Source organism: Fistularia commersonii, chromosome 11 (assembly GCF_037954325.1).
Source record: "Fistularia commersonii isolate RoL2024-O1a breed Wild chromosome 11, RoL_Fcom_v1.0, whole genome shotgun sequence".
In the NCBI taxonomy this organism is placed as follows: Eukaryota; Metazoa; Chordata; class Actinopteri; order Syngnathiformes; family Fistulariidae; genus Fistularia; species Fistularia commersonii.
In genome coordinates, this window is record NC_141294.1 from 17093995 (window position 1) to 17121478 (window position 27484).

Sequence of the window (27484 nt, forward strand, 5' to 3'; positions counted from 1 at the left end):
CAGACGGGGCGGGCCCCAGGCAGGATGGCAGACTGGACGGGTTGCGGGAGGGGACAGAGGTCACACCGGCCGACTGGGTCCGGTCGTGACGAGGGAAGGGACAGAGGTCACACCTGGGGTCCTGGCAGGGCTTCACAGTGGTCTGTGAGGGCCACAATCCCCTGGCGCCAGGCAGAGCGTGCCGCTGCCCTTTATAGGGATCTTAATTAGCGGCATCTGCTGCAGCTGGTGCCGATTACAATGGGGATCAGGTGTAAACCCTGACAATTGTGTATATATGTTTTATATCTTTATATCGGTGTGACGTCAAGAGATGCCGCACACATAACTTCCGGGTTCAGAACAGCTGTTTGTGTGTGTGTGTCCATAGGCAACAGCCCTCTGGTATCTGTCCTGGGCGCGGTGCTGGTGTGTCTTCTGGGTGTGGCTTGTCTCAGAGGTGACTGACACACACACACACACTCTGTCGTTACGTTTCACACCGATGGAGGCGATGACGAGATGAAACCCTGTTCCTCCTCAGGCTGGGGGAGATGGAAGAACTTGGAGTACCAGCAATTTATCTCCATCCTGGAGGACACCAAGAGGGACCACACAGCGACGAACAAGGTCCGGACCCGGCCCGGAGATGTGAAGTTCTGTTCTGATCACCTGACCTGACTCCGCCTGTCTTGTCTCCTGCAGAAGAAGCTGAGATGTTACGACTTTGACTTCTCACACTGGCCCTCGGATTTCAGCTGGTCTGAAGTCAGCAGCCCGTAAGTCGTGGTGGGCCGCCCTCCCCGGTTCTGCTGTACCTCGGCTCTGCTCGCTGACCGGAGTTCTTGTTCCACAGGAAGGGCTCCAAGGCCGGCGTGTCCCTGCTGAAGCCGGAGCCTCGGCTGAGAGGAGCGACAGACGGCGTCCTGCGCTCGGTCCGGACCCTGCCCTGCCACATCGTCAGGTACCCGCACTTCTTCTCTTGTTCCTCCTCCTCCGCCTCCTTGCGTGACCTTCTAACTTCTCCTCATCGCTTCCTCATCGCCCACTCTTTCGGCCGGAGGATGCTGTACCCGGGCTCCGTGGGTTTGCTGCAAAGAGCCATGAGGCCGATGTTGCAGCAGGGCCAAGCCAAGCTCATCGAGGAGGTATTCACACACACACACACACACACTTTGACCGCCTTCAGAGTCCCGTGGAGGTTCCATGGTCTGCTCTCAGTTCAAGGGCCAGAGGAACAAGCTGGTGTCTTGTGATGTCCTACCCGGAGATCCAGGCGGTGGTTCTGGACGCCTCCTTCGACGACCTCCTCCCTCTGGCCCTGAAGGTCATGCCTGACAGTTGGAGTGAGTCTGGAGGGGGTTGGGACCCCACTGCCCCCAACGGCCTCTAACGGTGTGTGTGTGTGTGTGTGTCTGTGTGTGTGTGTCTCAGGGCCGCTGGTGCAGCACACAGTGCGTCAGTACATGAACCTCAACAACGCAGAGCAGCTAATCAAGTGAGTGACCTCCAATCTTCATGTTCCCCTTGAGTGTGTGACAACCCATGCATGCCTGTGTGTGTGTGTGTCCTCTTCAGGTACCAGGGTCCCGTCCTGCTGATCAGGAGAACCAGAGACGAGATCATCACCACCTCGTGAGTTCTCCTCGCCGCTCCCTGCTTTACCAAGGTGCGGTTAGCCACACTCAACCCCCACCCCGCTATTTCCCCCCCAGGGGTCCGGAGGACGTGCTGTCCAACAGGGGAAACGACCTCCTGCTGAAGCTCCTGCAGTTCAGGTCAGTTCATGCTCCTTCTCTTCGCCGCCGTGGACTTTCGGGTCAAGACGGCTGATTGTGTGTGACGGCGGCAGGTACCCCCAGGTGATGACGAAGGAGGGATTCGAGGCGGTCCAAGACTGGCTGGGGGCTTCCAGCCACATTCAGGAGGGTCAGTGTGCACGTCGCCTCCAGGGCATGTCACCATGTTGAGACAACTCACCCAGGTGTGTGTGTGTGTGTGTGTGTGCAGCCTCCGTGTACAGTCGCTATGAGGTGGACGACGACTGGTGTGTGTCCGTCCTGCAGTCTTACCAGGCCGACAGGCAGGTGTCCTTCCCCTGGACCGTCGGTAAGCTAACCGCCGCGTGGCAGGTCTCCGCGCACGCCGAGCGAGCTCAGCCTGACCCCTCCCCCTCCCCGCAGGTGAGGACATGACCTCCGAGGGCCGCCGGCAGCTCGCCGTATTCCTGGTGAGCCCGCACGCACCCACGTGCACACACCTCATTGCCACGGCGACGGCTCACCTGTGCTCCCGGACGGGTTTATAGCATCTCGCCGGCGCCGTCAATCACCGCCTCTTTCCCTCCTCCCTCAGGCCCGCAAATACATGAGGAACCTGGAAACGACCCACTGCACCCCCCTGCCGGCCTCCGAGTTCCCCCCACCCTGGAGACTGTGAATACTCCTCTGGAGGAAAAAGATAAATAAAAGCGCACTTCTGTTTTTTCGTTAGTGAAGATGGCGTCTTCCCTCGCTCGCCCTTTTCCTTTCCACCCGCCACCAGATGACATTCCCTCCCCCTCCGTTGAATAAAATCAGGCCCGAGAGGGTCGGTGGATCCGAGCGCTGCTCCGCCTCTTTATTCCAACACAAAACGGGGGTGAAGGGCTTTTGAGGGCGGGTCAGATCATCTTCCTGAAGTTGTCCATGGCGGCCTCCACCTTCTCCAGCTCCACCTGATTCTGTCGCAGCTGAAACGAGAGCCCCGCGGCGCCGTTAGCCGTTAGCCTTCGGAGGGTTACCCGCCCCGCCCCGTCCCGCCACTCCTCACCTTCTCGGCGTCCTGCTCCTGCACCCTCTCCGGCACCTTCTCCTTGTAGTCGTTCTTCTCCATCTTCTCCCTCAGCTTCAGCGTCTGCTTCACGAGGTCGGCCCGCTTGGCCATCAGCTTGGCCATTTCCTTCTCCACGTCGATCAGCCCCTGGGACGACCGCAACACCATAAGCTCCGCCCACTCAGTATAGAGCACTGTACTTTCCGGACTACAAGACGCTACTTTTTCACACGCTTCGAACGCGGCGGCTTAAACGACGATGCGGCTCATTTATGGATTTTTTTTTGGGGGGGCTGACGAGCTTCACGCCGCCCAAACATTTACCCTCGTCACATCGGAACATGAAATTCCGAGGCCGTTCAATTACGACATCGAAGAAGACGACTTTAAACGGTTTTAGCGCGCAGGAGGGATGGATGGACTTTTCCTTGCATTATTTATTATTATTCTTTTTCATCAGCTGTGTTACAGGCTCTGTTTGGGGGGAAAAGCATTTACAGTATGTATTTGTGGATGTTACCGGTGTGTATTTAATTAAAAGTTTGAAAAAAAAAGGTTGTAGTTTTGTGTAAATATCTCAATATTTCACTCGAGATTACTTGTCATGAAGCAGGAAAGTGTTGCGACTTTCCTTCTAGAAGTATTGTGCAGTTCGGAGTATGTACTATCCTGTGTGTGTGTGTGTGTGTGTGTGTGTGGGGGCGCCACCTTGAGCATGAGGCAGACAGTGCAGCGGTCGGAGGCGATGGCAACGGCGCAGCCGGCGGGCGCAGGCTCGCCGCCGCACAGCAGCACCACAGTCTGGGACGAGGACAGTGTCTGGAGCAGCAACTGGAACCTCTGCAGCAGCGCTTTGGTGGCGGCGTCCACACACTGCAGGTAACCTGGGCCACACACACACATCATGTGAGAATCAAATAAGTGTGTGTGTATGTGTGTGTGTGTGTGGGGGAGGGTCTTACAGTCGGCTCTGATCTTGGTCAGGCTGTAGTCGGCCCTCAGCGAGCGAATCGTCTTGACGATGGTCATCACGAACTCCATGTCCCGGTCCAACTGCACGCTGCTCCAGCAGAACTGTTCGGTCACACACACACACACACACACACACACATATATGTACGCGGGAGTATGACATCACCGTGGCAACAAAGTATTCCCTCAACCTGCACTCTGACAAACCTCCTCCACTTCGGGGTAGGAAGTCACGCAGATGCTAGGGGGGTCCTCCAGCGGCCGTCGTCGTGGCAACCTCTGGTAGAGCTCCTCGGTGAGGAAGGGCATGATGGGGGAGAGCAGGCGGAGCCCGGCGTCCAGGCAGGTGTAGAGCGTCTGCCTGCAGACCGCCGCCGCGCTCCGGCTGCTCGCCGTCTCCTCGGCGGCCGCCAGCACCGGCTTGATGCTCTCCTGCGGAACGAAGTTACAGAACGAAGGTCACTTGAAAAGGCACTCGGCGGGCGCGACCGTGTGGCGGCGGCGGCGGCGGCGCTCCACACCAGGTAGACGTCGCACAGCTCGTAGAGCCAGAAGCTGTGGATGGTGGTGGTGATGGCGGGGAAGTCGTAGGCCTTGAAGCCGGCGTCGCACTGGGCCACGGCGGCGCAGAGACGCGACAGGATCCAGCGGTCGGCCACGCCCTCGTCCCCGCTCAGCTGCTCGGGGGAAGGGAGAGGGAAACCATTAGGACGTCCGAGGTCGTGATAAGCCCCGCCCCCTTTGACCCGCCTCACCTGGGCTCGCTCTGACGGGACGAAGGCGTCGCCCAGCGCCTTGATGGCGAACCGGACGGCGTTCCACAGCTTGTTGCAGAAGTGGCGGTAACCGAGGATACGGTTCACGTCCAGGTTGATGTCCCTCCCTAGGCGACACACACACACACACACACACACACACACACACACACACACACACACACACACACACACACACACACACACACACATTGCTCGTTCTCCTTCTGATGGTTCTGTCTGCTCTAGTTCTCTATTCTGAGGCTCTGGCTCCCACCCTGGCTGGTGTAGGCGCACAGGGCGAAGCGCAGGGCGTCGGTGCCGCACTCGGGGATGCCGCAGGGGTAATCCGACTTCTGGCCCTCCATGGCCTTCTCCACCTCCCGGGGGTCCAGGTTGCTGTCCATCAGCTGGGCTTGGAGACCCTGCGGAGGTAAAGTAGAAGGTCTCATGATCCACCTGATCCCCAGTGGAGGTTCTTCACCGCCCTCTGGTGGTCAACCAGAAGGTCCGCAGCCGGTGATGAGTGATCTCCAACTTTACCGCCAAGGTGATCCCCTTGATGACGTCCACGGGATCGATGACGTTCCCCAGGGACTTGCTCATCTTTCTGCCGTGGGCGTCCCTCACCACGGCGTGCAGGTACACCTGAGGGACGGAGGACGGCGCGGTTACCATGGATTTGCAGTCCTTATGTCCTCTATTGTAAGTCGCTTTGGATAAAAGCGTCTGCCAGATGTAATGTAATGTAATGTAATGTAAAGCGATGTGTTTCCGTGGCGACGGCGGCCCGCGGCTCCTCGCCTCTTTGAAGGGAAGCTTCCCGGTCAGCTTGAGGCCCATCATCACCATCCGGGCCACCCAGAAGAAGATGATGTCGTGGCCCGTCTCCAGCAGGGTCCCCGGGTAGAAGACGCTCAGGTCCTCGCTCTGCACGCACACACACACACACACACACACGTGAGGCCGCGACACATCAGCCAATCAGGAACAAGCTACCCCTCGCGGGGGTCACGTGACGGCGCGTCACCTCGTGCGGCCAGCCGAAGATGGAGAAGGGGAAGATCCCGGAGGAGAACCACGTGTCCAGGACATCCTCGTCTGGAAGACAAGATGCTCGTTGAGGCTTCGAGCCGCGCGATTGGCCCATCAACCGGTTGGCCCATTAGCGTGGCGGTCACCTTGTCGGAGGGACACTTTGTCCGCGGAGACGTTGAAGCGACGAGCCGCCTTCTCCTTGGCCTCGGCCTCCGTTCGCCCGCTCACCCAGTAATGCCCGTCCACGTCCTGGAGGCCGAGAGGACGACATCATGGAGCACCTGGTCAGCACACACGGCGGGAGCTGGAGGTCACCTACCTTTCCCGGGGGCACCGAGGGGTCGTCCACGGTGACGAAGTAGGCGGGGATGCGGTGACCCCACCACAGCTGCCGGGAGATGCACCAGTCCCTGGGGGGGCGCAGAGATACGTCACACCTCTGGAGGACCTCCGATGTAGATCCCAAACACACGCACGCACTTGATGTTGTCCATCCAGTTGAACCAGGTCTTGAGGTGGTGGTCCGGGATGATCTTCAGACGTCCTTCTCGGACGACGGCGGCGGCCTCGCGGCCCATGTCTTTGCAGTTCACGTACCACTGGGGCTTCAGCATGGGCTCCACGATATCCTTGGAGCGGCTGAAACACACACACACACCGGGGGTTACAATATGGGTGTGTGTGTGAGTGTGTGTGTGTGTGGAGGGTCAGTGGGAGGGGTCTCACCTGCAGATGGGGATGACCATGGGGTGGTCTTTAATATCTCTGAAGAGTCCTTTGTCCTTCAGCGCCTGAAGGACAGCCGTCCTCGCCTCGAATCGCTTCATTCCCTGCAGAGCGGGGGCGAATCCTCGTCACACACACACACACACACACACACACACACACACACACAGATGCTGGGGAGTGCGGGCGTACCAGGAAGGGCGGGGGGACATTGATGAGGAGGCCATTCTCGTCCATGATGTTGATGAATTCCAGCTGGTGTCTCCTGCCCAATTCATAGTCATTGGGGTCGTGAGCCGGCGTGATCTTCACCGCGCCTGGAGGGATAGGGATGTGTGTGTGTGTGTGTGTGGGGGGGGGGGGGGGGTCAAAGGTCAATTGAGGGGATGCCGTGGCGTGGAGCGTCCTTGCACGCAGCAGCTCACCTGTCCCGAAGCTCATGTCCACGTAGTCGTCGAACACCACGGGGAACTTGCGCTCACAGAAGGGGTGGATCACCAACTTCCCCTTCAGGTGCTTGTACCTGGAGTCTTCTGGGTGGACCGCCACCGCCGAGTCACCCAGCATGGTCTCGACACGAGTCGTGGCCACCACGACCTCCTCGTCTGGAGGAACCAACTCAGAGCTTTACCCTCCGGGAGGGGAGAGGGACCATCAACCGGCGGCGGACCTTCACCCACCTGACCCGTCCACCTTGTAGGCGAAGGTCACCAACACTCCAAACTCCACCTTGTCCTTGTAGCCGGGGACAGGCAGCAGCGTCCTACCGTTCAGCTCCTTCTTGTCCACCTGCGAACCAGGTCAGAACATTCACGCACATCATGCCAGACCAACCACGCGAAGCAAAACCAGGTCCTACTACCAGAACGTTGTGACGTTCTACCATCGAGTTATACAGGTGTGATGCTAACCAGGTTCGCATAATAGCACTAGATGGAACAGCACTTGTATGCCTGTGTGGAGTTGAAGCCTACCTCGATGTCAGAGATGGCCGAGTTAAGGGTGCAGGACCAGTTGACCAGCTTATCGCTCCTGTAGATCACGCCCTCGTCGTGCATTCGGATGAAGGCCTCCTGCACCGCGTAGGACAGTTTCTGCGAGACGAGGCGAGAGATGGCGAGGATGACGAAGAGGAGGGGGAACGTGGGAGAAGCTCACGGCCGGGCTACTCACGGGGTCCATGGTGAAGCAGGCTCGGTCCCAGTCCAGCGACGAGCCCAGCCACTTCAGCTGGTTGTAGATACGATCTCCCTTCCTGCAAAGACACATGGGGAGCTTCAGCTCTGCTCTATTACTGGATAATAACAACATAATAGCATCCTAAGTTGATTTTTTTTTTTAACTAAAAACATGATTACTAATATATAGTTTTACTTGGGCCTGAGAACAGTTATTACCAATATACTAATAAAACAGTTATCAGTTACTTATTACTAATAAGTTAGTTATTACTGTGCTATTAGCTGGTCTAATACAACGCAAAGGCATATACATACACAAAAAGACAGATTAAAAAAAAAAAAAAAAAAAAAAGTGACAAAGTGGTCATTCATCACAAAGTCGTTATGACAGCATTATCACTCGATAATGGTATTGTAATAAACTATTTGTATATTTTATATATATTTTATTGCTTATTTGTATATTTTATACATATTGTCAAGTTGTACAGTTTTATATTTGTATTGTCTTCCCAGGACTAATGCAGCCTCAGGGCGACACTGGCCCGTGTCTCTCCAAGCCTGCCTTGGGAGGCTCGGAGCAGTGTCTCCCTGTGCCGGTCCCAAGCCCGGATAAATGCAGAGGGTTGCGTCAGGAAGGACATCCGGCATAAAACTTTTGCCAAACAAACATGCGAGTCAACTATAACTATACCATACCGGATCGGTCGCGGACCGGGTTAACAACGACCGCCATTGGTACTGATGGGTACTGACCTACAGGGTACTAATGGAAATTGGGCTACTGTGGGTCGGAGAACAAGAAGAAGAAGAAGAGGAGGAGGTCGTGTTCGGAAGCAGAGAGAGAGGAGGAAAGGAAAGAGCCTGGGACTGAGAGTAGGGACTTTGAATGTTGGGACTATGACAGGAAAAGGTAGAGAGTTGGTGGACATGATGCAGAGAAGGAAGGTGGATATACTGTGTGTCCAGGAGACCAGGTGGAAAGGTAGTAAGGCTAGAAGCTTAGGAGCAGGCTTTAAGTTGTACTATTATGGTACTGACAAGAAGATAAATGGAGGAGTTATCTTGAAGGAGGAGTTCATAAGCAACGTCCTAGAGGTGAAAAGAATGTCAGATAGACTTATGAGTCTGAAATTGGAAATTGAAGGTGTGATGCTCAATGTTGTTAGCGGCTATGCCCCTCAGGTGGGATGTGAATCTGAAGAGAAGGAGAAGTTCTGGAATGAGTTAGATGAAGTGATGCAGAATATTCCCAGAAATAAGAGAGTGGTCATTGGTGCAGACTTCAATGGACATGTTGGTGAAGGCAATAGAGGGGATGAAGAAGTGATGGGCAGATTTGGTATCCAGGATAGGAATGCAGAGGGACAGATGGTGGTAGATTTTGCAAAAAGGATGGAAATGGCTGTAGTGAACACTTTTTTCCAGAAAAAACAGGAACATAGGGTAACTTATAAGAGCGGAGGTAGGAGCACGCAGGTAGACTACATCTTGTCTAGACGAGGTAACCTGAAAGAGATCAGTGTCTGCAAAGTAGTTATAGGTGAGAGTGTAGCCAGACAGCATAGGATGGTGGTTTACAGGATGACTCTGGTGACAAGGAAGATGAAGAGGACAAAGGCAGAGCAGAGGACAAAATGGTGGAAGCTGAAAAGGGAGGAATGTTGCATGGTTTTCAGGAAGGAGTTGAGAAAGGGTCTGGGTGGTCAGGGTGAGCTTCCAGATGATTGGACAACTACAGCTAGTGTTATCAGGGAGACAGGTAGAAGAGTACTTGGTGTGTCATCTGTAAGGAAAGTAGATAAGGAGACTTGGTGGTGGAATGAGGAAGTGCAGGAGTGTATACAGAGAAAGAGGTTAGTAAAGAAGACGTGGGATACTGAGAGGACTGAAGAGAACAGACAGGAGTTCAGGGAGATGCGGCAAAAGGTAAAGATAGAGGTAGCAAAGGCAAAACAAAGGGCTTATGATGACTTGTATGCTCGGTTGGATAGTAAGGAGGGTGAGAATGATCTATACAGGTTGGCGAAACAGAGAGATAAAGATGGAAAGAATGTATAACAGGTCCGGGTGATAAAGGACAGAGAGGGAAATGTATTGACAGATGCTAGAAGAGTGATGGGAAGATGGAAAGAGTACTTTGAAGAGCTGATGAATGTGGAAAATGAAAGAGAGGCAAGGGTAGAAGAGGGGACTATTGTAGACCACAAAGGAGCACAAATTAGTAAAAATGAAGTGAGGAAGGCATTGAAGAGGATGATGAGTGGAAAAGCAGTTGGTCCTGATGGTATACCTATGGAGGTGTGAAATTGTCTAGGAGAGGCAGCCGTAGATTTTCTGACTAGATTGTTCAACAGGATCTTAGAGAGTGAGAAGATGCCTGAAGAATGGAGACAAAGTGTGATGGTGCCTATTTTTAAGAATAAAGGGGATGTGCAGAATTGTGGCAACTATAGAGCGATGAAGTTGATGAGCCATACAATGAAGTTATGGGAAAGAGTAGTGGAAACTAGACTGAGAGCAGAAGTCAGCATTTGTGAACAGCAGTATGGCTTCATGCCTAGGAAGAGTACTGCAGATGCAGTATTTGCGTTGAGAATGCTAATAGAAAAGTACAGGGAAGGTCAGAGGGAGTTGCATTGCGTTTCTGTAGACCTAGAAAAAGCATATGACAGGGTGCCAAGAGAGGAGCTCTGGTATTGTAAGAGGAAGTCTGGAGTGGCACAGAAGTATGTTAGACTGGTGCAGGACATGTATGCTAGCTGTGAGACACTGGTACGGTGTGCTGTCGGGGTAACAGAGAAGTTCAAGGTGGAGGTGGGACTCCATCAAGGATCAGCTCTGAGCCCCTTCTTGTTCGCAATGGTGATGGATAGGCTGACAGATGAGGTTAGACAGGAATCCCCATGGACCATGATGTTTGCGGATGACATTGTGATCTGTAGTGAGAGCAGAAAACAGGTAGAGGAACATCTAGAGAGGTGGAGGTATGCACTGGAAAGGAGAGGAATGAAAGTTAGTCGCAGCAAGACAGAATATATGTGTGTGAATGAGGGGAACTCGGGTGGAGCGGTGAGGCTACAGGGAGTGGAGATCAAGAAGCTGGAGGATTTCAGGTACTTAGGGTCAACAGTCCAGAGCAACGGAGAGTGTGGAAAAGAGGTGAAGAGACGGGTCCAAGCAGGTTGGAATGGGTGGAGAAAAGTGTCAGGGGTACTATGTGATAGAAGACTATCGGCCAGAATAAAAGGAAAGGTGTACAAGACAGTGGTGAGACCAGCGATGATGTATGGACTAGAAACTTTTACAATGACCAAAAGACAGCAGGCAGAACTCGAGGTTGCAGAGATGAAGATGTTGAGGTTCTCTTTGGGAGTGACCAGGATGGATAGGATCAGGAATGAGTCTATCAGAGGAACAGCACATGTTAGATGTTTTGGAGAGAAGGTTAAAGAAGCCAGACTGAGATGGTTCGGTCACATACAGAGGAGGGATAGAGAATATATTGGTAGACAGATGCTGGAATTGGAGCTGCCAGGCAAGAGGTCTGGAGGAAGACCAAAGAGAAGATTTATGGACGTAGTGAGAGAGGATATGAAGGTAGTTGGTGTGAGAGAGGAGGATACAGAGAATAGGGTTAGATGGAGAAAGTTAACTCGCTGTGGCGACCCCTGACGGGAAAAGCCGAAAGAGGAAGAAGATTGTCTTCCCAGGACGACTTCTTCTTTTTCTTCTTTAATAAATAAACTTTAAAAAACAAAAACAACACAAAAAAAAAATGTTTTGACTAAAACCGGTTATCACAGTGTGATTACTATTGTTCATATCTACACCCAAAAATAGGAAGGCTGAACAGCTGTCTTGTTAGGGTGTGTGTGTGTGTGTGTGTGTGTGTGTGTGTGTGTGTGTGTGTGTGCCTCACTCGTTCTTCCACTTCCACACTTCCTGGATGAAGTTTTCCCTGCCGAGGTCGTGGCGGCTCACGCCGCGCTCCCTCATCAGCTTCTTCTCCACCACCACCTGCGTGGCGATGCCGGCGTGGTCGCAGCCCGGGTTCCACAGGGTGGTCTCGCCGCGCATTCTGTGCCTGACAGGAAGTTGCAATCGTTAGGTGGCGTTTGCGTTTGTGTGTGTGTGTGTTGCGGCAAGCAGACGGTTGCTACCATCTCGTCAGGCAGTCCTGGATGGCGTTGGTGAGGGCGTGGCCCAGGTGGAGCGACCCCGTCACGTTGGGCGGGGGGATGCACATCATGAAGATGCCGCGGGGGTTGAGCTCGCTGATGCTCTTCCTCTGCGGGGAGGGGGGAGGAGACGGTTAGCGTGGCGGCGTGGTCACGTGACCGACGTGGAGGTGGAGATGACTCACGCCGTATTCCGGCTTGAAGAAGCCCTGAGCCTCCCACCAGGGGTACCAGGCCGCCTCCACGTACTGGGGGCTGTAGGAGTCTGGAAGGGGGCTGACCACGTCTGAGGGAGGGGCAGAACCTCACTTTAGCATCACACACACACAGACACACTTCACAACAACAGATGGGAAGAGTGTGTGTGTGTGTGTGTGCATATACCTTTCTTTTCGCCGGGGGGGGTGGATTGGTTGTAGGTGATCACCCCCAGCTCCTTCTTCTCCGGTTTGGCTTTTTTCTGGAGGAGGAGAAGAATCCAAGTAGGTCCTTGTGCAGGTGTGTGTGTGTGTGTGTGTGTGTGTGTGTGTGTGTGTGCGTACCTCTGCAGAAGGCTGCGTCTTCTTCTGAGCCTCCATCGCCTTCTTCTGCTGGAACTTCTCCAGCTTCTCGCGCTTCTTGGCCTCCTTCTTCAGCTGGGCCTCCGTCTTGGGGGGGCCTAGAGATGGAGAACAAGGACCAACATGGTTACTGGTCTACCCGGCCACCACCCTAAAAAAAAAAAAAAATCCTGGCTTTCGGGGGAGGGGCTTAAAGCTGGGAAGACTTCTGATTGGGCGAGAAGATACAGCCTCGTTTGGAGACAAAGGAAATCCTTTTTCAGACTCAGACTGAACAAACGCTCTCGACAACACTGGTCAGAACATGGAGAACGTCGTGTTTGAATGTTGCTAAAAGAACCAGAGAACTAAGACCCCTTCACACTTTTCTCTCATTCAATTTATTTTGAGCGGTCCATGCTAACTCTCAGCTAGCTCCAGTCAACTTCTGGCTAATATTTACCTGATCCCAGAAAACTGTGCTAATGTTTACTGAATTCCGGGAAAAAAAAAGCTAAAGTTTTGCTAATCCCAGGTAGATCATGTTAATACTGACCTAAGTCCAGGTAAATCATGCTTATATTTAAATAATACCAATTAAATTGTGCTAATATTTACAAAATTCCAGGTAAATTATACTAATATTTACCTAATTCCACTTAAATAATGCTAATATTTACCTAATTTCTGTTAAATAATGCTAATATTCACAGAATCATAGGCACCTCGTGCTGAAATTGAACCAATTCCATAAAAACATGCTCATATTTTGCCAACTCCAAAGGGGCTCATTCTAATATTGACACATATTTACCTATTCCAGCTAAATCTTGCAAGTGCTAATTCCGGGGCATTCAGCAGGTGTTACCTCGGATCTCGAGGCAGAGACACAAGCCTTAATTCCATCGTCTCCAGCTGTGACCTAATTCACCTTCAGCTGACGGGGAGATGCAGTTAAAAATGGCAGAGTCTTAATCTGGGTTTGCTCTTAATCTGGTTAAACTGGGATTGTTTCCGTTTAGGGAGCAGCAGAACCCTTTCAGTTTCAGGAAAAAGACTTTCTGAGGAGGAATATTCCTTAACTGCTGAGAAGGAGCGACAGTAAAGAGGCAGTGACTTGCTCACCGTTGACGGCGTCCCCCGTCGGAGGTACGGCGTCCGGAGCGGTATCCGGAGCGGCTTCATTTTTCGGAGCGACGGGTTCCATCTTCTCGCACAAGGAGACCTTCCCCAGAACCTTCAGGAACGCGGGTTGGTGGATGCAGGTTGTGAACCAGCGGGTCAAATTGGTCAGAACCTTCCGATCCGAGGGCTCAAGTACCTGGACGGGAAATGATTCCTGGCTGATTACTTTTATCAACTGGCAACTGAAACTACTGCATTCCACCAGTTTCACGGGTTCTGTGCTTTCGACGTTGAAGATGGTGGCCAAAGATCAGACGGTTGTGGCACATCGGTGGCACTCACATATTTGAAAGGTAGGAGGGCGGCGATGGCAACGGCCATGTCGGCCAGGGTGATGCCCTCCCCCACCAGGAAGGTCCTGGGCTCCAGCATCCCGTCCAGGACCTTCAGGACGCGCAGCAGTTCCGCCCGGGAGCTCTGCTGCAGCTGTGGGACGACAATACGGCAGGACATTAGATCCACGGAGCAGCTGTTTCTTCTCTGCTTCTTCTCTGCAGGCCCACCTTCTTGTCCAGCGCCATCATGCCCAGGAGAGGGAAGGCCACGGCGCAGGACACGGGCGTCAGCTCGTTGTCAGCAAAGCTCAGCCACTGCCACACCTGGCTCTTCTGCTTGGCATCAGCGCCCACCTTCTTCCCACGGCTGGCCAGGAACCAGGACACAGCGGCGGCCCCGCTCAGAACGTCGTCCGGCCTGGCGCCGAGCACCAGCGCCGGTCTGGAACGCGCGCCGGTGGACAGAGGAGGGTCCTCGAAGAGGGTCTTCAGGCGCAAGGAGGGGCATGTCTGTGCTGCAATGAGGACCAGGAGGCTCCTGAAGTCATCAGGGTGGGGGGACACGTAAAGCGTGGCCATCCCTGGAAGGGAGGGGGCTTTATTATAATTTGCAGATACTATGTTCTTGACCTGCATGTCCAGTGCAGAGTTCAAATTCCAGACAAAACAAAAGTGATAGAGACGGTGTCGGTTGCGGCGGAGCCGGTCCTACTGGTCTAACAGGACCGTGATTGAAATCTTCAGGTCACAGTGAACTTACCTGCAATCAACTATATATTTTTTGTACATATAACCGTTCATTGTGTGTATATATATATATATATATATATATCTTAATCTTGTACCCTTTTAAGAGAACAATTTCCCCTTTGGGATAAATAAAGTTGCTCTGATTTGGGAGCTGTTTTGTTGTTTATTTAGAGTTCTACTTTTAATTGCAAGTTCATGCTTATGGTCTTATTTTGATACTAACATGCACTTTGTTTTGGGATGTTGGCATTTCTTATTCCTTGTTATTGAATGCTGATGAACAAGGGTCCCCCTGTAAATGTTTACCCGGGGCCCCGAAAGACGTTTAACGTTGTCAGAAACAGCAGAAAACAAATAGTAATTCACCAGCTTCTGAAAATTATTCGATTTAGCCCTTAGAAATAAGTATTTTGGACGTTTAACAATAATGTCGGGGTTTTAAATGACCCTGAGTCGAGCCAAACTTCCCCGTCATCCACGGGTGACGTGTTGCTGTATGCGTGTCCTGTGAAACATGGGTGTCTTGTTGTATTCGAAAATGAAGTAAACACCAAAACACCCCAAAACAAGCACAGCCTTTCAAACCCTAAAGGGTGAAAACATTGTTGGGGTTCGGTTGGGCGCCCAGAAGTTGGTGTTTCTCACTAATAACGCATGTCAGCTGCCAAGAGTGGGAGCTAGCTAGCATTAGCTAAACTCTAAAAAGAACTTCCGACGACGACGACGACTTGGGGATTTGCGCTCGTTTCCTGAATGTTCGTGTACGACAGGTGCAGGTTCTTTACTTCGAAAGGTCGCTTCGACGCGGAACAAACCTTTGTATGAGGCAGGGAGAGACGTCTGCCGCTCGCTGACGCTTAGAAACACATGAGTCCTCGCCGCTCACCGGCCGTCTGATGCAAGGATAAACACTTCCGGGTTTTCAGGCGGAACTTCCGCCGCACAGCGGAAGTCTCAAAACAACAATACGGAAGCACATGTTATGCTAATATGTTGAATTTTCTATATATTTCAATAATTGGTGATAGTAATAATAGAAAAAATAATAATATCAGTAACACATGTATAATAGTAATAGATAATTAAAACAACTATTATTTTTATTTTTACCTTTAGTTTTACTATTATAAATATTTTTTTAAAAATAGACAACACGCTCAGACATGTAACATACCTTTTAACTGCAACATGCTGTAATAGAAGTTGTAAAATGTGTGTGAGGGTTCTTTTATCTCAACTGTGTGAGAAGAAGTGCTTCTGTAGAAAAGAACTGCTGTAAATAGAAATGATAAATAAAACATTGTGGAGGGGTTATACTCTGTTTGGTGTCACATGTTGAGCCACGATCTGTGTGTGCAAGGCTGTTAAAGCACCACTGCATTTTGTTTCCCTCTAGCTATTGTAGATTTGGACAAGCAAAAACTCTTCTCGTGCCGTTTGGTGGCATCAAAATACATCCCAGCACAAAGAGCCGCCATGCAGAGAAACCTTTATTAGAATCAAGATGGAGGCGAACAATATCCTGATACAGTGCAGGGATTCCCAGCTAAAATGCACCAGCTGTCATGGAATCTGGCGTTCAGAGATGCACAAGTCCGGTTTAAAGACATGACAGAACATTTCAGAAGATCCATCAGGTGTCTCCTGCTTTGGTTTCATCCAGACAGAAGCATCCTGCGAGGGGTGGTTCGAGGTCGACCTGGGATTTCCCATTTCACTGACGTGCTTCCTTTTCATCCGCGAGCATACTGAGCAGGACGTCCACCGCCCCCGCCACTAGCCCCCCTCCCAGTCTGAACACGTTGCCCACGCCGTTCCCGCTCCTCCACGCCAGCCTCCCCAGACCCCTGCCCACTGCCTTGGCCTGCCACCCCATCTCCGTCGCCACGGTCCCCACGTATCCCTCGCTCTGCCCCAGCAGACGCCCTCCGAAGAACCTGGTGACCCCCCAGGCGCCCCCCAGGGTGTCCCCCACCAGCCCCGCCGTGTCCCCTGCCAACGTCCCCATGCCGGCAACCCCTGCGTGGCAGCTGCCCACCAGCGCCGCCGTCAGGGAGGAGCCACAGTAGTAGGCACCAGACAGGAAGGACTCCCCGACCCCCGCCGCCATCTCCACCGCCGACATCCCCCCGGACAGGAGGTCGGATATCAGCAGGTGCAGCACGGACACGGTGTCTCCTGGAAGAGCCGTGAGAACATCCAGGTCCTGCTGAAGGACGTAGGTCACCTGGGGGAACAAGGGCAGAGAGGGGGTTCAGGTAGGATCACCGCCCAGGTGGTCTGACACCACCAGGATCTCCAGCTGAGGCACCGTCTAAGAGCTGCCTCCAAACCCAGTCATGTGACCCACCTGTCCAGGCAGCTGGGTGACTCTGGAGACGATTGGCCGCAGTGGAGCCGTCATGATGGAGGCCACGGTGGAGAGGACGTAGACCACGATGCTGCTGGAGTTGGTGTTTCCTCCCTGCACGTCCATCTCGCTCTCCGACGCCACACCGGCCTGCTCTTCCTCACCGCTCTCCGACGCCACTGCGACTTCCTGCGAATCATCGGCGCGAATCGTCTCCTCCTCCTCCTCCTCCTCCAAGCCCGGTGCTGCTTCTGCGTCTTCAGAATCAACCGCGGCCAGGGTTTCCTCGCCTCCGGCGACATCAGCGGTTTGAGCGTCCGCCGCCGTCCCTGCCCTGCAGCCTTCGACGAACATCTGCTCCAACCCCAGCCGCTCCTCCAGCTCCTCCACGGTCACCTGCTTCTCCTGGTCCTCCTCCTGGCCGATGAAGCCCAGGCTGAAACCCCTGGCCCCCCCTGGGGCCGAGCAGCACAGGGCGGCCCACAGGGGCTCCTCCTGACAGGCGTCGCCCGGCCCGCCGGCCCCCATCACGACGTACAGCCCCCCCTCAAGGGCGCTGCACTGGGGCAGGGCGCTGGTCTGGACCAGGGAGGAGACCTTGCTGTCCCAGCGATGAAGAGGAGAGTCGGGGGGTGATGGATCTGCTTCTGCTCGGAGGAGGGCGGGACTTTCAACCTGAGTGGCTCCTTCTTCTTCTTCTGCCTGGAAACATCACAAGGCGGATTCAAGAACATCCAAGAAGTGGGGATAACCTCCATCACCATCCTTTAGCTCAGGAGGAGACAACAATCATGGCTCATTTAACACTACTACTACTTACTACTACTATTATTAAAAGTCGTCCTCTTCTTCTCCCTTGGGCTGCTACCTTAGCGAATCAACCTCTTCCATCTAACCCTGTTCTCTGGATCCCCTTCTCTCACACCAACTATCTACATGTCCTTTTTCACCCCTTCCATAAATCTCGTCTTTGGTCTTCCTCTTGACTTCCTGCTCCAATCCCAGCATTCTTCTACCAATATATTCACTATCCCTCCTCTGTACGTGACAGTCAGGCTTCTCTGACCTTTTTCCCAAAACATCTAACATGTGCTATTCCTCTGATAGACTCATTCCTGTTCCTCTCTTTCCCGGTCACTCCCAAAGAGAACCTCAACACCTTCTCTTCAACACCACAGTCTCCAAACCATACAGCATCTCTGGTCTCACCACCTTCTTTTACCTCTTTCCTTTCATTCTGGCTGAGTCTTCTATCACATAGTACCGCTGATACTTTTCTCCACCCTTTCCAACCTGCTTGAACCCATCTCTTCTCCACACGCTCCACCGCTGTGGACTTTTGACCCTAAGTACTTCAACTTGATCTCCACTCTGTTCCACCCAGTTTCCTCTCATTCACACACATATATTCTGTCTTGCTATGACAAACGTTCATTTCTCTCCTTTCCAGTGCATACCTCCACCTCTCTTGATGTTCCGCCACCCGTTCCCTACTCTCACTACAGATCACAATGTCATCTACAAACATCATGGTCCATGGAGATTCCTGTCTAACCTCATCTGTCAGCCTGTCCATCACCACTGCAAACAAGAAGAGGCTCAGAGCTGCTCCCTGATGTAGTCCCACCTCCACCTTGAACCTCTCTATCACACCTACAACACTCCTCACCATTGTCAAACATCTAGCATACATGTCCTGCACCAGTCTAACATAATTCTCTGCCACTTCAGACGTCATACAATACCATAGCTCCTCTCTCTGTGCCCAGTCGTATGCTTTTTCTCGGCCTACAAAGGCACACTGTAGCTCCCCCTGACATTCTCTGTTCTTCTCTACCAGCATTCTCAAAGCAAATACTGCATCTAAAGTACCCTTTCCAGGCATGAAACCATAATGCTGTTCACAAATTCTGGCTTCTGCTCTGTCTAGTTTCCAATACTCTTTCCCTTCATTGCATTGTACATCTCATCAACTTTATCCCTCTATAGTAACCGCAGTTCTGCACATCTTTCTTATCACAGTAATAATCTTGTAACATCGAGTAATATCAGTAATCTATTAACAACAATAAACAATAATCTAGTAACAACCTAGCACTAACAATAGGAAGGTGAAAGGTGAATACCCTGACATTTTTGAAGTTGTGATGTATAAATATCGATGAATCTTATTGGTCGGTTCCCCTTCTCACCTCCGTGCCCCCCGTTGGTTTGCTCCACCCGGGCTCCAGGTGGAAGGCGGTGTATACGGCGGTGTCGCAGCCCGCCCTGCGGAGGGAGGCGAACCCGGGCCCCCCAGGGGACCGGTGACAACCCGGCTGCAGCGACCCCCCCGGGTCCCCCCAGCGGGGGGGCGTCTGGGCGTAGAAGGAGTGGCCGCAGTGGCCAAAGCCGGGTTCTCCGTCACTGAGGGCCCAGGACCACCGGGCCAGGGAGGCCAACAGGCCCAGGGCCACAGGAAGCAGCATGATCACCTCACTCACACACACACATACACACTCACTGCCGGGGTTACCAGAAGCTGCTCCACATGGATGAAGGCCGAGGTCTAACGGCCTCACAGACCTCCTGTCCTCCACCGCGTTCCACTCCTGCTGCAGTCGATCTCAGCTCCTCATTTCCTGGACAGCCTCCACCCCTCTCACTCTCTCTCTCTCTTGAGGGCTACGCCTTTAAATGCCTGTGCTGCGAGGGGGGGGGGGGGGGGGGGGGGGTGCAGGCACGCCCCCCTCAGGCAGCTGGTACTTGTAGGTCCGGTCCTGCAGCAGCTTCTTCTTCTGACCTGCTGTCGCCCAAAAGACAAATCACGGCTTTCTGATTTCTGATGGGACACGTGAATCCGGTGCATCTGGAATTCTGACCTCCACTCCTGCAGTCTTTAATAAATAAAACCTGCCTGTCAGTACACGACACTGGAATAGGGTCTGCAGCCTGCAGACAAACCCACACACACACACACACACACACACACACACAGCTTTTTCTCAGGTGCTCTAAATGGATGGTTGTTGTAGTCATTGAAAACACACCTCAGGAGTGTGTGTGTGTGTGGAATGAGTTTCTGGGTGTGATGTCTAGGGCGCGGCTTTTCAGTTCCTCACCCATTTAACTCTTTCACAGTCTCTTAGCGCTGGGGAATGAAAACAGGGGCGTTGGATTCCGTGGCAAATAACTTTTATATCATATAAAAACGTGAAAACGGACCACACACACACACACACACACACACACACACACACACACTTGCACCCACACACACAATTTGTGGTGATATATTCTAGACACTGAACATAGGTTGACTGTTGTGGTACGCCTGCCCTCCCAGGAAGGCAGTGTTCTGGTTGATCTTCTGGGTTGACAAAGAGGAGTCCCAGCATCCTGAGGGTGATGCTGCAGTTCAGGAACCGTCCACACGAGGGAGCTCTTTATCAAGGAGCCGCTGAGCAGGGCAGCATCTCACACACACACTAACACACACACACATACGGTTCACTCGTTAGGGATGTCGATGACCAGCTCGGCCTCGTCCGCCTCCCCCCGATCCTCGTCCCCTCGCTCGCTGTCCCCATCGCTGTCCCCGTCCTCCTCCGCCGCGTCTCCGCTCAGCATCTGGCGAGGGACCCAGCTGAAGGGGCCGCCAGACGCCGAGGTGGCGGCGGCGCTGGCGGCACCGGGGGCTGACGGGTAGTTGGCCGACATCGGGGCGACGACCTGACGGGGGAGAAGGAGGGGTGGTCAACGGGGCGGAGGACTGGGGAGGTCCCCTGGGCTTCTGTTCGCCGATTTGCTCTGGATATGTTGCCTGGCGACACCAAAAGGCCTCGGACCATTGTCATGCTAAGCTAACTAGCCGGAGGCGGAGCTTCAGCTCACACGCCACATGAACAGATGTCATCTGTCGCCGCGTAAGGATGAAAAAGGCACAGCTACCAATCATGTGCGTAACTCCCTGGTGTTTACATGGCACGTGTGCACGCACGCACGCACACACACACACACACTCACACACACTTAACCCTTTCCTCTCTCACCTTCCCCGGAGCCTCTTTCTTGTTTTTTGGCGTCTTTGTTTTTCTCTCTCTCTTCCCTCGTTCAGCAGGTGGAGCCAAATACTCTGGGGGGAAGGGCATCTGCCCCACACACACACACACACACACACACAGACAGACAAGCATTCATACACAAATACACACACCAGTGTGTCCAGTGACCAAGCACACACACACGTGTTCACAGTGAAAACACACACACACAAAGACAGACAGACATTCACAAACACGCGCGCACACAGACACACAGCGCCAACAGACATACGCACACATACGCACCAGTGTACATTGTGACCACACACACACACACACACACACACACACACACACACACACACACACACACACACACACACACACACACACACACACACACACACACACAGCCCCAGGCACAGCAGGATGAAGATGCCACGATGGTGAAAATGGGGCGAAACAGAAAAACAAAGGAGGGAAAAAAAACAAAACAACGGATGAATAAAAATGAGGAAAAGCTGAACTGATAGAAAAAGGTCCGCGTTGCGGCGGCATGGGCTTCGGACAGGCACCGAGGAGCCACTCACCGCGTTGAGGAACGGCCCCGACGAGGGCAGCGGGGACACGCCCGGACGGGCCAGCAGGGCCAGGTGCGGGGAGGAGGAGGAGGGGAGGCAGGCTCCCGGGCTGCTTCTCCTCCTGAGACGGGTCAGAGACAACACACGATCCAGACACAACCTCACAACCCGGAGCACAGGGGGCTCCTCCGCTCAGCCGGGCTCGGACTTCGCGTGCGGAGGCGGACGGGAGTCGTTACTGCGACGATGACGACGTACTTCTTCACGACGTCTCGTTCCCGTTCCCTCGGACCTTCGGCTTCGCTGTTGTCCGACGACACGGTGGCCTCAGAATCTGGGGAACCGCAGGGAGACCTTGTCAATGCTAGGGGGACGCTGGGAACGCTCAGGGATGACCTGACACACCACATGGCGTGACATGGTGTAATATGATTTGACGTGGCACAACATGAGGTGGTGTGACATGACGTGTTGGGTGTGACACGATATGGTATGTCTTGATGTGGCGTGGTGAGTAGTAATGTCATGTGACATGACGAAACCTAACGGGACGTGATGAGACAGGACATGACGTGGTATTGAGTAGTGTGCCATGGTGAGACATGACACGTGATAACATGTTTTGGTGTCATGCGAAATGGAATAACGTGCTGCGGCCTTTTCTCTCTGATCTTCAAATGCTGTTTGAATTATCTGTCTTTCAGCTTTAATAAAATGAATCAGGAAATGCTGCCTGAATAAATTCCCTGCTGGTTATATTTTGCCCGTTTGCTCAGTATCTCATCAATACCCTGTCTAATTAAATACAAGGGATTAAAAAAAAAAACTAAAAATCAAATCAACCTGCAGGAAGCTTGAGGGTGTTTCTCACCTGAAGAGTCGTCATCGATCCTCTCGTACTGAAGCAGCCGGTCCAGGAGGAAGCTGGAAGACACCGGTGTAAACGGTTGGTCCTGCTGCCTGTTTCCATGGAAACAAGATAAGGGGGGGGGAGAGGATCTCACCTTTTGTCCCTTGAGACTTTGAGCAGTTTCCTCTGAGCTCGCCGGAGTTCCTCCTGGAAACACTCCTGCTCCTGGAGGGAGAGCAGACAGGGTTCCAGCACCCTCACCACCACATCACCACCCCTGGGTTCACGCAATCACAAACTAACCCACCACCACCGCCATCATCATCATCATCATCATCATCATCACAACCACCTGTCTTCAGCATCCAGGGTAAATATAGCGAGACCAAGATGGCGGAAGCAAAATGGCGGACGCTCTGTAAACAAAACATCATCTGTATACTCAAGTCATCACTATCACTCTCTGTCTATATTCATTTTTATATTTAGACATCTGAGCCATTCTACCTATTATATAGAATGTATAAGACTGAATGTCTACATATGTATAAGAAATATTATGTAGTCTTCACACCTAGCATCTTACAGAGTAAAGTGACGTCGCGTAATGACAACAAATACCTATTCCGCTTTCACTCACGTAAACGAGAAACTTGAGCTTCCGCTTGAGGTTCTTATACTTTCTTTTGTAGTCCACATCCACGTCCGGCGTCCCGTTCATCTCTGGAACGACACAAACACCCGCGCCGGGATGTTTAAACCGTATTGGGGCTGCGGGGCTGCGGTGCAGGACCGGGATGCTAACCGAGATTATGCTAAAAACAGCAAGCTAGCGCGCTCCTGTTGCTTCCGGTCCCACGAGCCCGTGACGTAACGCGTTCACGTCTCTATTTTTTCAAGTATTTGGAAATTATTTGCAAAATACGGAAATAAAAATATATAATATATAAACAAAATATATTTAAAACCCCTTCCGTACCTCTGGCTTGGCTCTGTCTGTGCGACATACTTTTGTTTACTTCCGGTGCATCATCGCTACGTCATGGCGCGCGTCTTCTTCTTCTTCTTCTTCGTTGGTTTATATAAGCAGAGGCGCCGCCCCTTTGTTTTGAGATTTCAGCTTAATTTCGATAATTTTGAATGTAAAAACTTAAATTGTTTACGGAATTAGATAAATAAATCAGGTTCTTGTTTATCGATCGATTTAGATGGAAGATACTTTTTTTCCCTCTTTTTCTTCTTCTTCATCTTATTATTATTATTATTATTATTATTATCATTATTATCAACAGAAACAACAACAATAGAAAAATAATTTAGCAACCTTTCAGACCTCTTCATTGTAGGTGGCAGTACTACTCCTCCTACTTCTAGTCATAATAATACTAATAATTATAAAAATACAATTATTGTTATTGTTGTTGTTGTCATTCTTGTATGTTGTTGTTCTTCTTCTTATCATTATTAGTATTATTATGAATTACTATTATCCATCCAATATCTTCCCCTTATCCTACTGCTGCAGCCGATCCCAGCTGTTACTGGGGAAGATTATTCTTATTACTTTCATTATTATTTCTATTTTTCTGTGGAGGTTCTCAGTCATCCATCATACTTGTGAATACTTGTCTTGCAACTGGACATGAAGAAGACATGGAAGAAATTAAAGTCCTGTTGCCAAGACAAGAAGATTTCGACAAGGATTATTACAATTATTATTATTATTATTGTTATCAATGTTATTATTATTATTATTATTGTGAAATAGCTTTGAAACCAAATAGCCAAACCACCATGAAAGTGAATGTTTGTTTACTGCAGCCCCGGGGTCACCACACATGCCCAGTGTCCCTGGAATGTCGGCCGCCATCACGGCGTCCAGGATGGCACCCCACCTGCCGCATCGTGTCGTGATTCCGGGGAAATGAATTATAGATGAGCCGCGTTTCAGCTCGGCTGCATCCGGGGAGGAGAGGAGGAAGGAGCAGAGGAAGAGCTTGACGGTGACAGTGATCTGCCCTCAGACGAGACGGAGGGCAAAGTTTACCCCGAACATCATGACCCCTATCCACATGGGGGAAGCTTCTCTGGTGTTTTTGACGTCTGCAAAAAAAAAACCAACAAAAAAAAAAAAAAAACACAAAGCCAACCCCCCCCCCCATCCCAACCCCTGAAACACAATATCAGCCCCCAGCAGATTCCTTTTGTGTTCGACGACCAAAATAGACGCCTCTGTATCTACTGCCATAAATTTCCCCCACCCACTCCCCAGCTCCACCCTCACACCGCGTTCACACATCCTGCCTCCTGAACCCACGTCATTGTGTCTCCGCCGGCTCGTGCCCTTGTCTCGCCACCCCCGCCTCCACCCACGCCCCTCCTCCATCCACCCCGACCCCCCCCCCCCCCTTTTCCCCTCCGTCAGCGTCCCTGCACTTCTGTCAGGAGCCCTTTTGCTCTCCGTCCTCCAGGAATGAACCCCAACCGAAGCCGAGACGCCAACAGCCTCCGCGGCCCGAGCCTCCTCCCGCAACAGAAGGTGAAAGCGCCGCCCGGGTCTGCCAGAACCAATCAGATCGCTCCCCCCCCCCCGCGGCGGGACATCAGGCGCCGTCATGTTTCTCCTCTGCTCTGCTCTCCTTCTCCAACCCTGCCCTCCGTGTTGCAGGACAAGCTGATCCAGGCTATTAAAAGAATCAAGCACGAGGTGGACGAGTGCAGGGAGGCGGAGCGGGAGACGTGCGCCGACGCCGTGGAAGTGGAGGTGCTGCTGAATTATTGATTCCGGGTGCACACACACACACACACACACACACACACACACGCGCACCAGGCTGCTCTAACCCACCAGTCCATCATTAGAACTACGTCTAGACTGTGGTTCTGATCAGAGCAATCAATCAATGGATTATCTCTGATGAAACGCCAGTGGTGGTTATCAGACGTTCTGAGCTCTTTCCACCCCCGTCCTCATCATCAGCACAGGTTCGAGGTCCTGGAGCGTGAGATCGGCGCCGAGTTTCGGAACCTGCACCGCTTCCTGGACGAGGAGGAGCTGAAGGACGTGGAGCGCCTGCGGCGGGAGAGGCAGAAGCAGCTGAGGCAGCTGAAGGAACGCGAGAAGAAGCTGGTGGACCAGGGGAGGAACCTGGAGAAGGTCATCGGGGTGCTCAACGCCAAGCTGGCCGAGGAGGACAGTCCTCAGCTGCTGCGGGTCAGAACACGCCTCGGCGACGGTCCCAACTGGGTCTGGGGGTCCAGAAAAAAACCTTGGTGTCCAGACCTGTTCTTCGGATCTGGAGTTATCAATGGGAGTTCAGAGCAGCTCCGGGGATCCAGATCGGTTCAGAGGGTCCACACCTGTTCTGGAGGGCCGCACTGGTTCTGGGGACCTGGCGGTCCAGAAAAGTGTTGTGAATCCAGACTGGTTCTGGGGGTCTAGACAAGTCCTGGGGATCCGGACTGGTTTGAGGAGTCTGGACCATATCTGTGGATCCAGACTGGTTCTGGAAGAGTGGACCAGCTCTGGTGGTCCCAGCCTGGTCCTGGAGATCCTGACTTATTCTGGATTCCCGGACCAGTTCTGGCAGTCTGGACCGGTACTGGGGATCCAGACAAGTCCTGAGGGTCCAAACCTGTTCTGGGGGGTTCCACCCTGGTCCTCGGGGTCCAGACAGGATTCCGAGGGTCCGGACCAGTCATGGTGATCCAGACCTGCTCTGAGGATCCAGACCAGTTCTGGTGGTTCTGTTCATTCAAACCCTGAAAACCTAAACTTCTTCTTCTTCTTTTTTCCCTCCAGGAAATTCAAGATCTGGTCAAAAGGCAAGTCTGGACCTTCACCTCCACCTCCCTCCTCCTCTTCCTCCTCACCTCCTCCTGTCCTCCATCACCCCACCCCTCCTCCTCCATGCAGGTCTCACGTGGTCTTCACCCCCCCGGCGGACGTGGACACCGAGGTCCGCTCGGGTCAGTTCGTGGGTCCGATCCAGTACCGGGTCTGGAAGCATATGAAGAGCTGCCTCTACCCGAGTACGTCGACGCGGCGCTCTCCTCTCTGGAGGCGTGAACCCTGCTGAGATGACGATGTGTTTGTGCTCGCAGACCTCACCCCCGTGACCTTCGACCCCGAGACGGCCCACCCGAGCCTGTCCCTGTCGCCGACCCTTACGTCGGTGTGGTTCGACGAGGAGAAGGACAAGCCGGACGGCGAGCCGGGCCCGCGCCGTTTCCACTACTACTACTGCGTCCTGGGCCTCCAGGGCTTCACCTCGGGCCGCCACTACTGGGAGGTGGAGGTCGAGCGCAAGACGGCGTGGCGGCTGGGCGTGGCGCGCGCCGACGTCTGCAGAGGGGAGACGGCGGCGACGGGTACCTCCGGCGGCCTCTGGACCCTGGCGCTGAAGGGCGGCGCCTACATGGTTTGCACCGACCCCAAGCCCACCCAGGTGCCCGTGTCGGTCCGCCTGGTCCGGGTCGGGGTGTTCCTGGACTGCGAGCGGGAGGAGGTCTCCTTCTACAACGCCGTCACCATGGCGCCCATCTACACCTTCACCATGGGGACCGTGCTGGTCCCGCTGTTCCCCTTCTACAACCCGTGCGACACCGACGACGGGAAGAACGCCGCGCCCATTCGCCTGTTCAGCCCGTCGCTATGACGACCCCGGGTTCCCAAGTCAAACGCTCCAGGGTGCCCTTAATCACGTGACCGCCAAAATAAACATCTGTGTGTGATTCCTCTTTGATTGTGTCCAGTGACTGTAGTCGCACGCATGCGCCGAAAGACTACAAAAATGGCCGACAGGAAGTAAACAATGAGCACGGAGGCCTGGAACAGCAGGGAATTGTCTCACACACACACACACACACACACACACACACACACACACACACACACACACACACACACACACACACACACACACACATATATACTTGGCTGTACTTTGCATTAGGTAGTGGTAGTGGACTTGGTCATTTGGTCATCTCTGGGTTCTCTCCATGTTCTCCTGCTCCCTCCACGTTCTTCCACTTGGGTTCTCTACATGTTCTCCTGCTTGGGTTCACTTCATGTTCTCCTGGTTGGGTTCTCTCCAAGTTCCTCCACTTGGGTCCACTCGATGTTCTCCTGCTTGGGTTCACTTCATGTTCCTCCATTTGGGTTCTCTCCATGTTCTCCTGCTCCCTCCATGTTCTCCAGCCTGGATTCATTGAAGACCCGGCCCCTTTCCCAGTTGACAGCTGCAGTTGGATCACCAGCCTACATCAGATATGGACGTCAGTCCA

At 52.8% G+C, this 27484-nt stretch overlaps 4 protein-coding genes and 1 pseudogene across 6 annotated transcripts; 2 read left to right on the plus strand and 3 right to left on the minus strand.

The window, feature by feature from the left end:
* Positions 1-240: 240 nt before the first annotated feature.
* On the plus strand, positions 241-2582 carry LOC147229795 (phosphatidylserine lipase ABHD16A-like; annotated as a pseudogene). Its single transcript, XR_015106841.1, has 13 exons — positions 241-251; positions 312-439; positions 524-609; positions 685-758; positions 836-1127; positions 1201-1325; positions 1414-1477; positions 1558-1614; positions 1695-1757; positions 1832-1908; positions 1990-2088; positions 2163-2209; positions 2335-2582. The product of XR_015106841.1 is annotated as a phosphatidylserine lipase ABHD16A-like (transcript).
* On the minus strand, positions 2573-15307 carry LOC147229796 (valine--tRNA ligase-like). Its single transcript, XM_086155437.1, has 29 exons — positions 15211-15307; positions 13874-14226; positions 13653-13796; positions 13311-13506; positions 12189-12304; positions 12031-12106; positions 11832-11932; positions 11629-11756; positions 11388-11552; positions 7458-7539; positions 7259-7378; positions 6965-7073; positions 6710-6889; positions 6477-6601; positions 6285-6388; positions 6039-6197; positions 5878-5968; positions 5702-5807; positions 5551-5621; positions 5325-5450; positions 5064-5168; positions 4798-4945; positions 4521-4648; positions 4287-4442; positions 3973-4197; positions 3756-3867; positions 3502-3677; positions 2791-2940; positions 2573-2710 (listed from the first exon to the last, which is right to left on the minus strand). The coding sequence occupies exons 2-29, from the start codon at positions 14222-14224 to the stop codon at positions 2642-2644; spliced, it is 3819 nt and encodes a 1272-aa protein (XP_086011563.1). The 5' UTR covers positions 14225-14226; positions 15211-15307; the 3' UTR covers positions 2573-2641.
* Positions 15308-15867: 560 nt separating this feature from the next.
* On the minus strand, positions 15868-19362 carry LOC147229797 (uncharacterized). Its single transcript, XM_086155438.1, has 3 exons — positions 18938-19362; positions 16746-17447; positions 15868-16622 (listed from the first exon to the last, which is right to left on the minus strand). The coding sequence occupies exons 1-3, from the start codon at positions 19211-19213 to the stop codon at positions 16110-16112; spliced, it is 1491 nt and encodes a 496-aa protein (XP_086011564.1). The 5' UTR covers positions 19214-19362; the 3' UTR covers positions 15868-16109.
* A 540-nt stretch (positions 19363-19902) lies between these two features.
* On the minus strand, positions 19903-23298 carry ino80e (INO80 complex subunit E). 2 transcript variants are annotated; one of them, XM_086155439.1, is made up of 8 exons: positions 23178-23298; positions 22839-22921; positions 22353-22423; positions 22220-22272; positions 21607-21682; positions 21358-21469; positions 20777-20875; positions 19903-20456 (listed from the first exon to the last, which is right to left on the minus strand). In XM_086155439.1, the coding sequence occupies exons 1-8, from the start codon at positions 23203-23205 to the stop codon at positions 20235-20237; spliced, it is 744 nt and encodes a 247-aa protein (XP_086011565.1). In that variant the 5' UTR covers positions 23206-23298; the 3' UTR covers positions 19903-20234. The 2 variants fall into 2 exon arrangements, with proteins under 2 accessions (XP_086011565.1, XP_086011566.1); XM_086155440.1 differs by lacking the exon at positions 20777-20875.
* Positions 23299-24609: 1311 nt separating this feature from the next.
* Positions 24610-26941, plus strand: LOC147229799 (zinc-binding protein A33). Its single transcript, XM_086155933.1, has 6 exons — positions 24610-24737; positions 24867-24962; positions 25179-25412; positions 26001-26023; positions 26115-26230; positions 26303-26941. The coding sequence occupies exons 1-6, from the start codon at positions 24672-24674 to the stop codon at positions 26854-26856; spliced, it is 1089 nt and encodes a 362-aa protein (XP_086012059.1). The 5' UTR covers positions 24610-24671; the 3' UTR covers positions 26857-26941.
* The last annotated feature ends 543 nt before the right edge of the window (positions 26942-27484 follow it).

Excerpts from the sequence above, each read along its gene's own strand:
- LOC147229799 (XM_086155933.1), top strand. The coding sequence starts at position 24,672 with ATGAACCCCAACCGAAGCCGAGACGCCAACAGCCTCCGCGGCCCGAGC. Across the intron at positions 25,413-26,000 it reads ACAGTCCTCAGCTGCTGCGG|GAAATTCAAGATCTGGTCAA; the intron begins GTCAGAACACGC and ends TTTTCCCTCCAG. Across the intron at positions 26,024-26,114 it reads ATTCAAGATCTGGTCAAAAG|GTCTCACGTGGTCTTCACCC; the intron begins GCAAGTCTGGAC and ends TCCTCCATGCAG.
- ino80e (XM_086155439.1), bottom strand. The coding sequence starts at position 23,205 with ATGTCGCACAGACAGAGCCAAGCCAGAG. Across the intron at positions 22,424-22,838 it reads AGCTCAAGTTTCTCGTTTAC|GAGCAGGAGTGTTTCCAGGA; the intron begins GTGAGTGAAAGC and ends CTCTCCCTCCAG. Across the intron at positions 20,457-20,776 it reads AGAAAGAGGCTCCGGGGAAG|GTCGTCGCCCCGATGTCGGC; the intron begins GTGAGAGAGGAA and ends CTCCCCCGTCAG.
- LOC147229797 (XM_086155438.1), bottom strand. The coding sequence starts at position 19,213 with ATGCTGCTTCCTGTGGCCCTGGGCCTGTTGGCCTCCCTGGCCCGGTGG. Across the intron at positions 17,448-18,937 it reads AACCAACGGGGGGCACGGAG|GCAGAAGAAGAAGAAGGAGC; the intron begins GTGAGAAGGGGA and ends TGATGTTTCCAG. Across the intron at positions 16,623-16,745 it reads TCACCCAGCTGCCTGGACAG|GTGACCTACGTCCTTCAGCA; the intron begins GTGGGTCACATG and ends TTGTTCCCCCAG.
- LOC147229796 (XM_086155437.1), bottom strand. The coding sequence starts at position 14,224 with ATGGCCACGCTTTACGTGTCCCCCCACCCTGATGACTTCAGGAGCCTC. Across the intron at positions 7,074-7,258 it reads CGGCCATCTCTGACATCGAG|GTGGACAAGAAGGAGCTGAA; the intron begins GTAGGCTTCAAC and ends CCTGGTTCGCAG. Across the intron at positions 2,941-3,501 it reads CTGTCTGCCTCATGCTCAAG|GGGCTGATCGACGTGGAGAA; the intron begins GTGGCGCCCCCA and ends CGGTCGTCCCAG.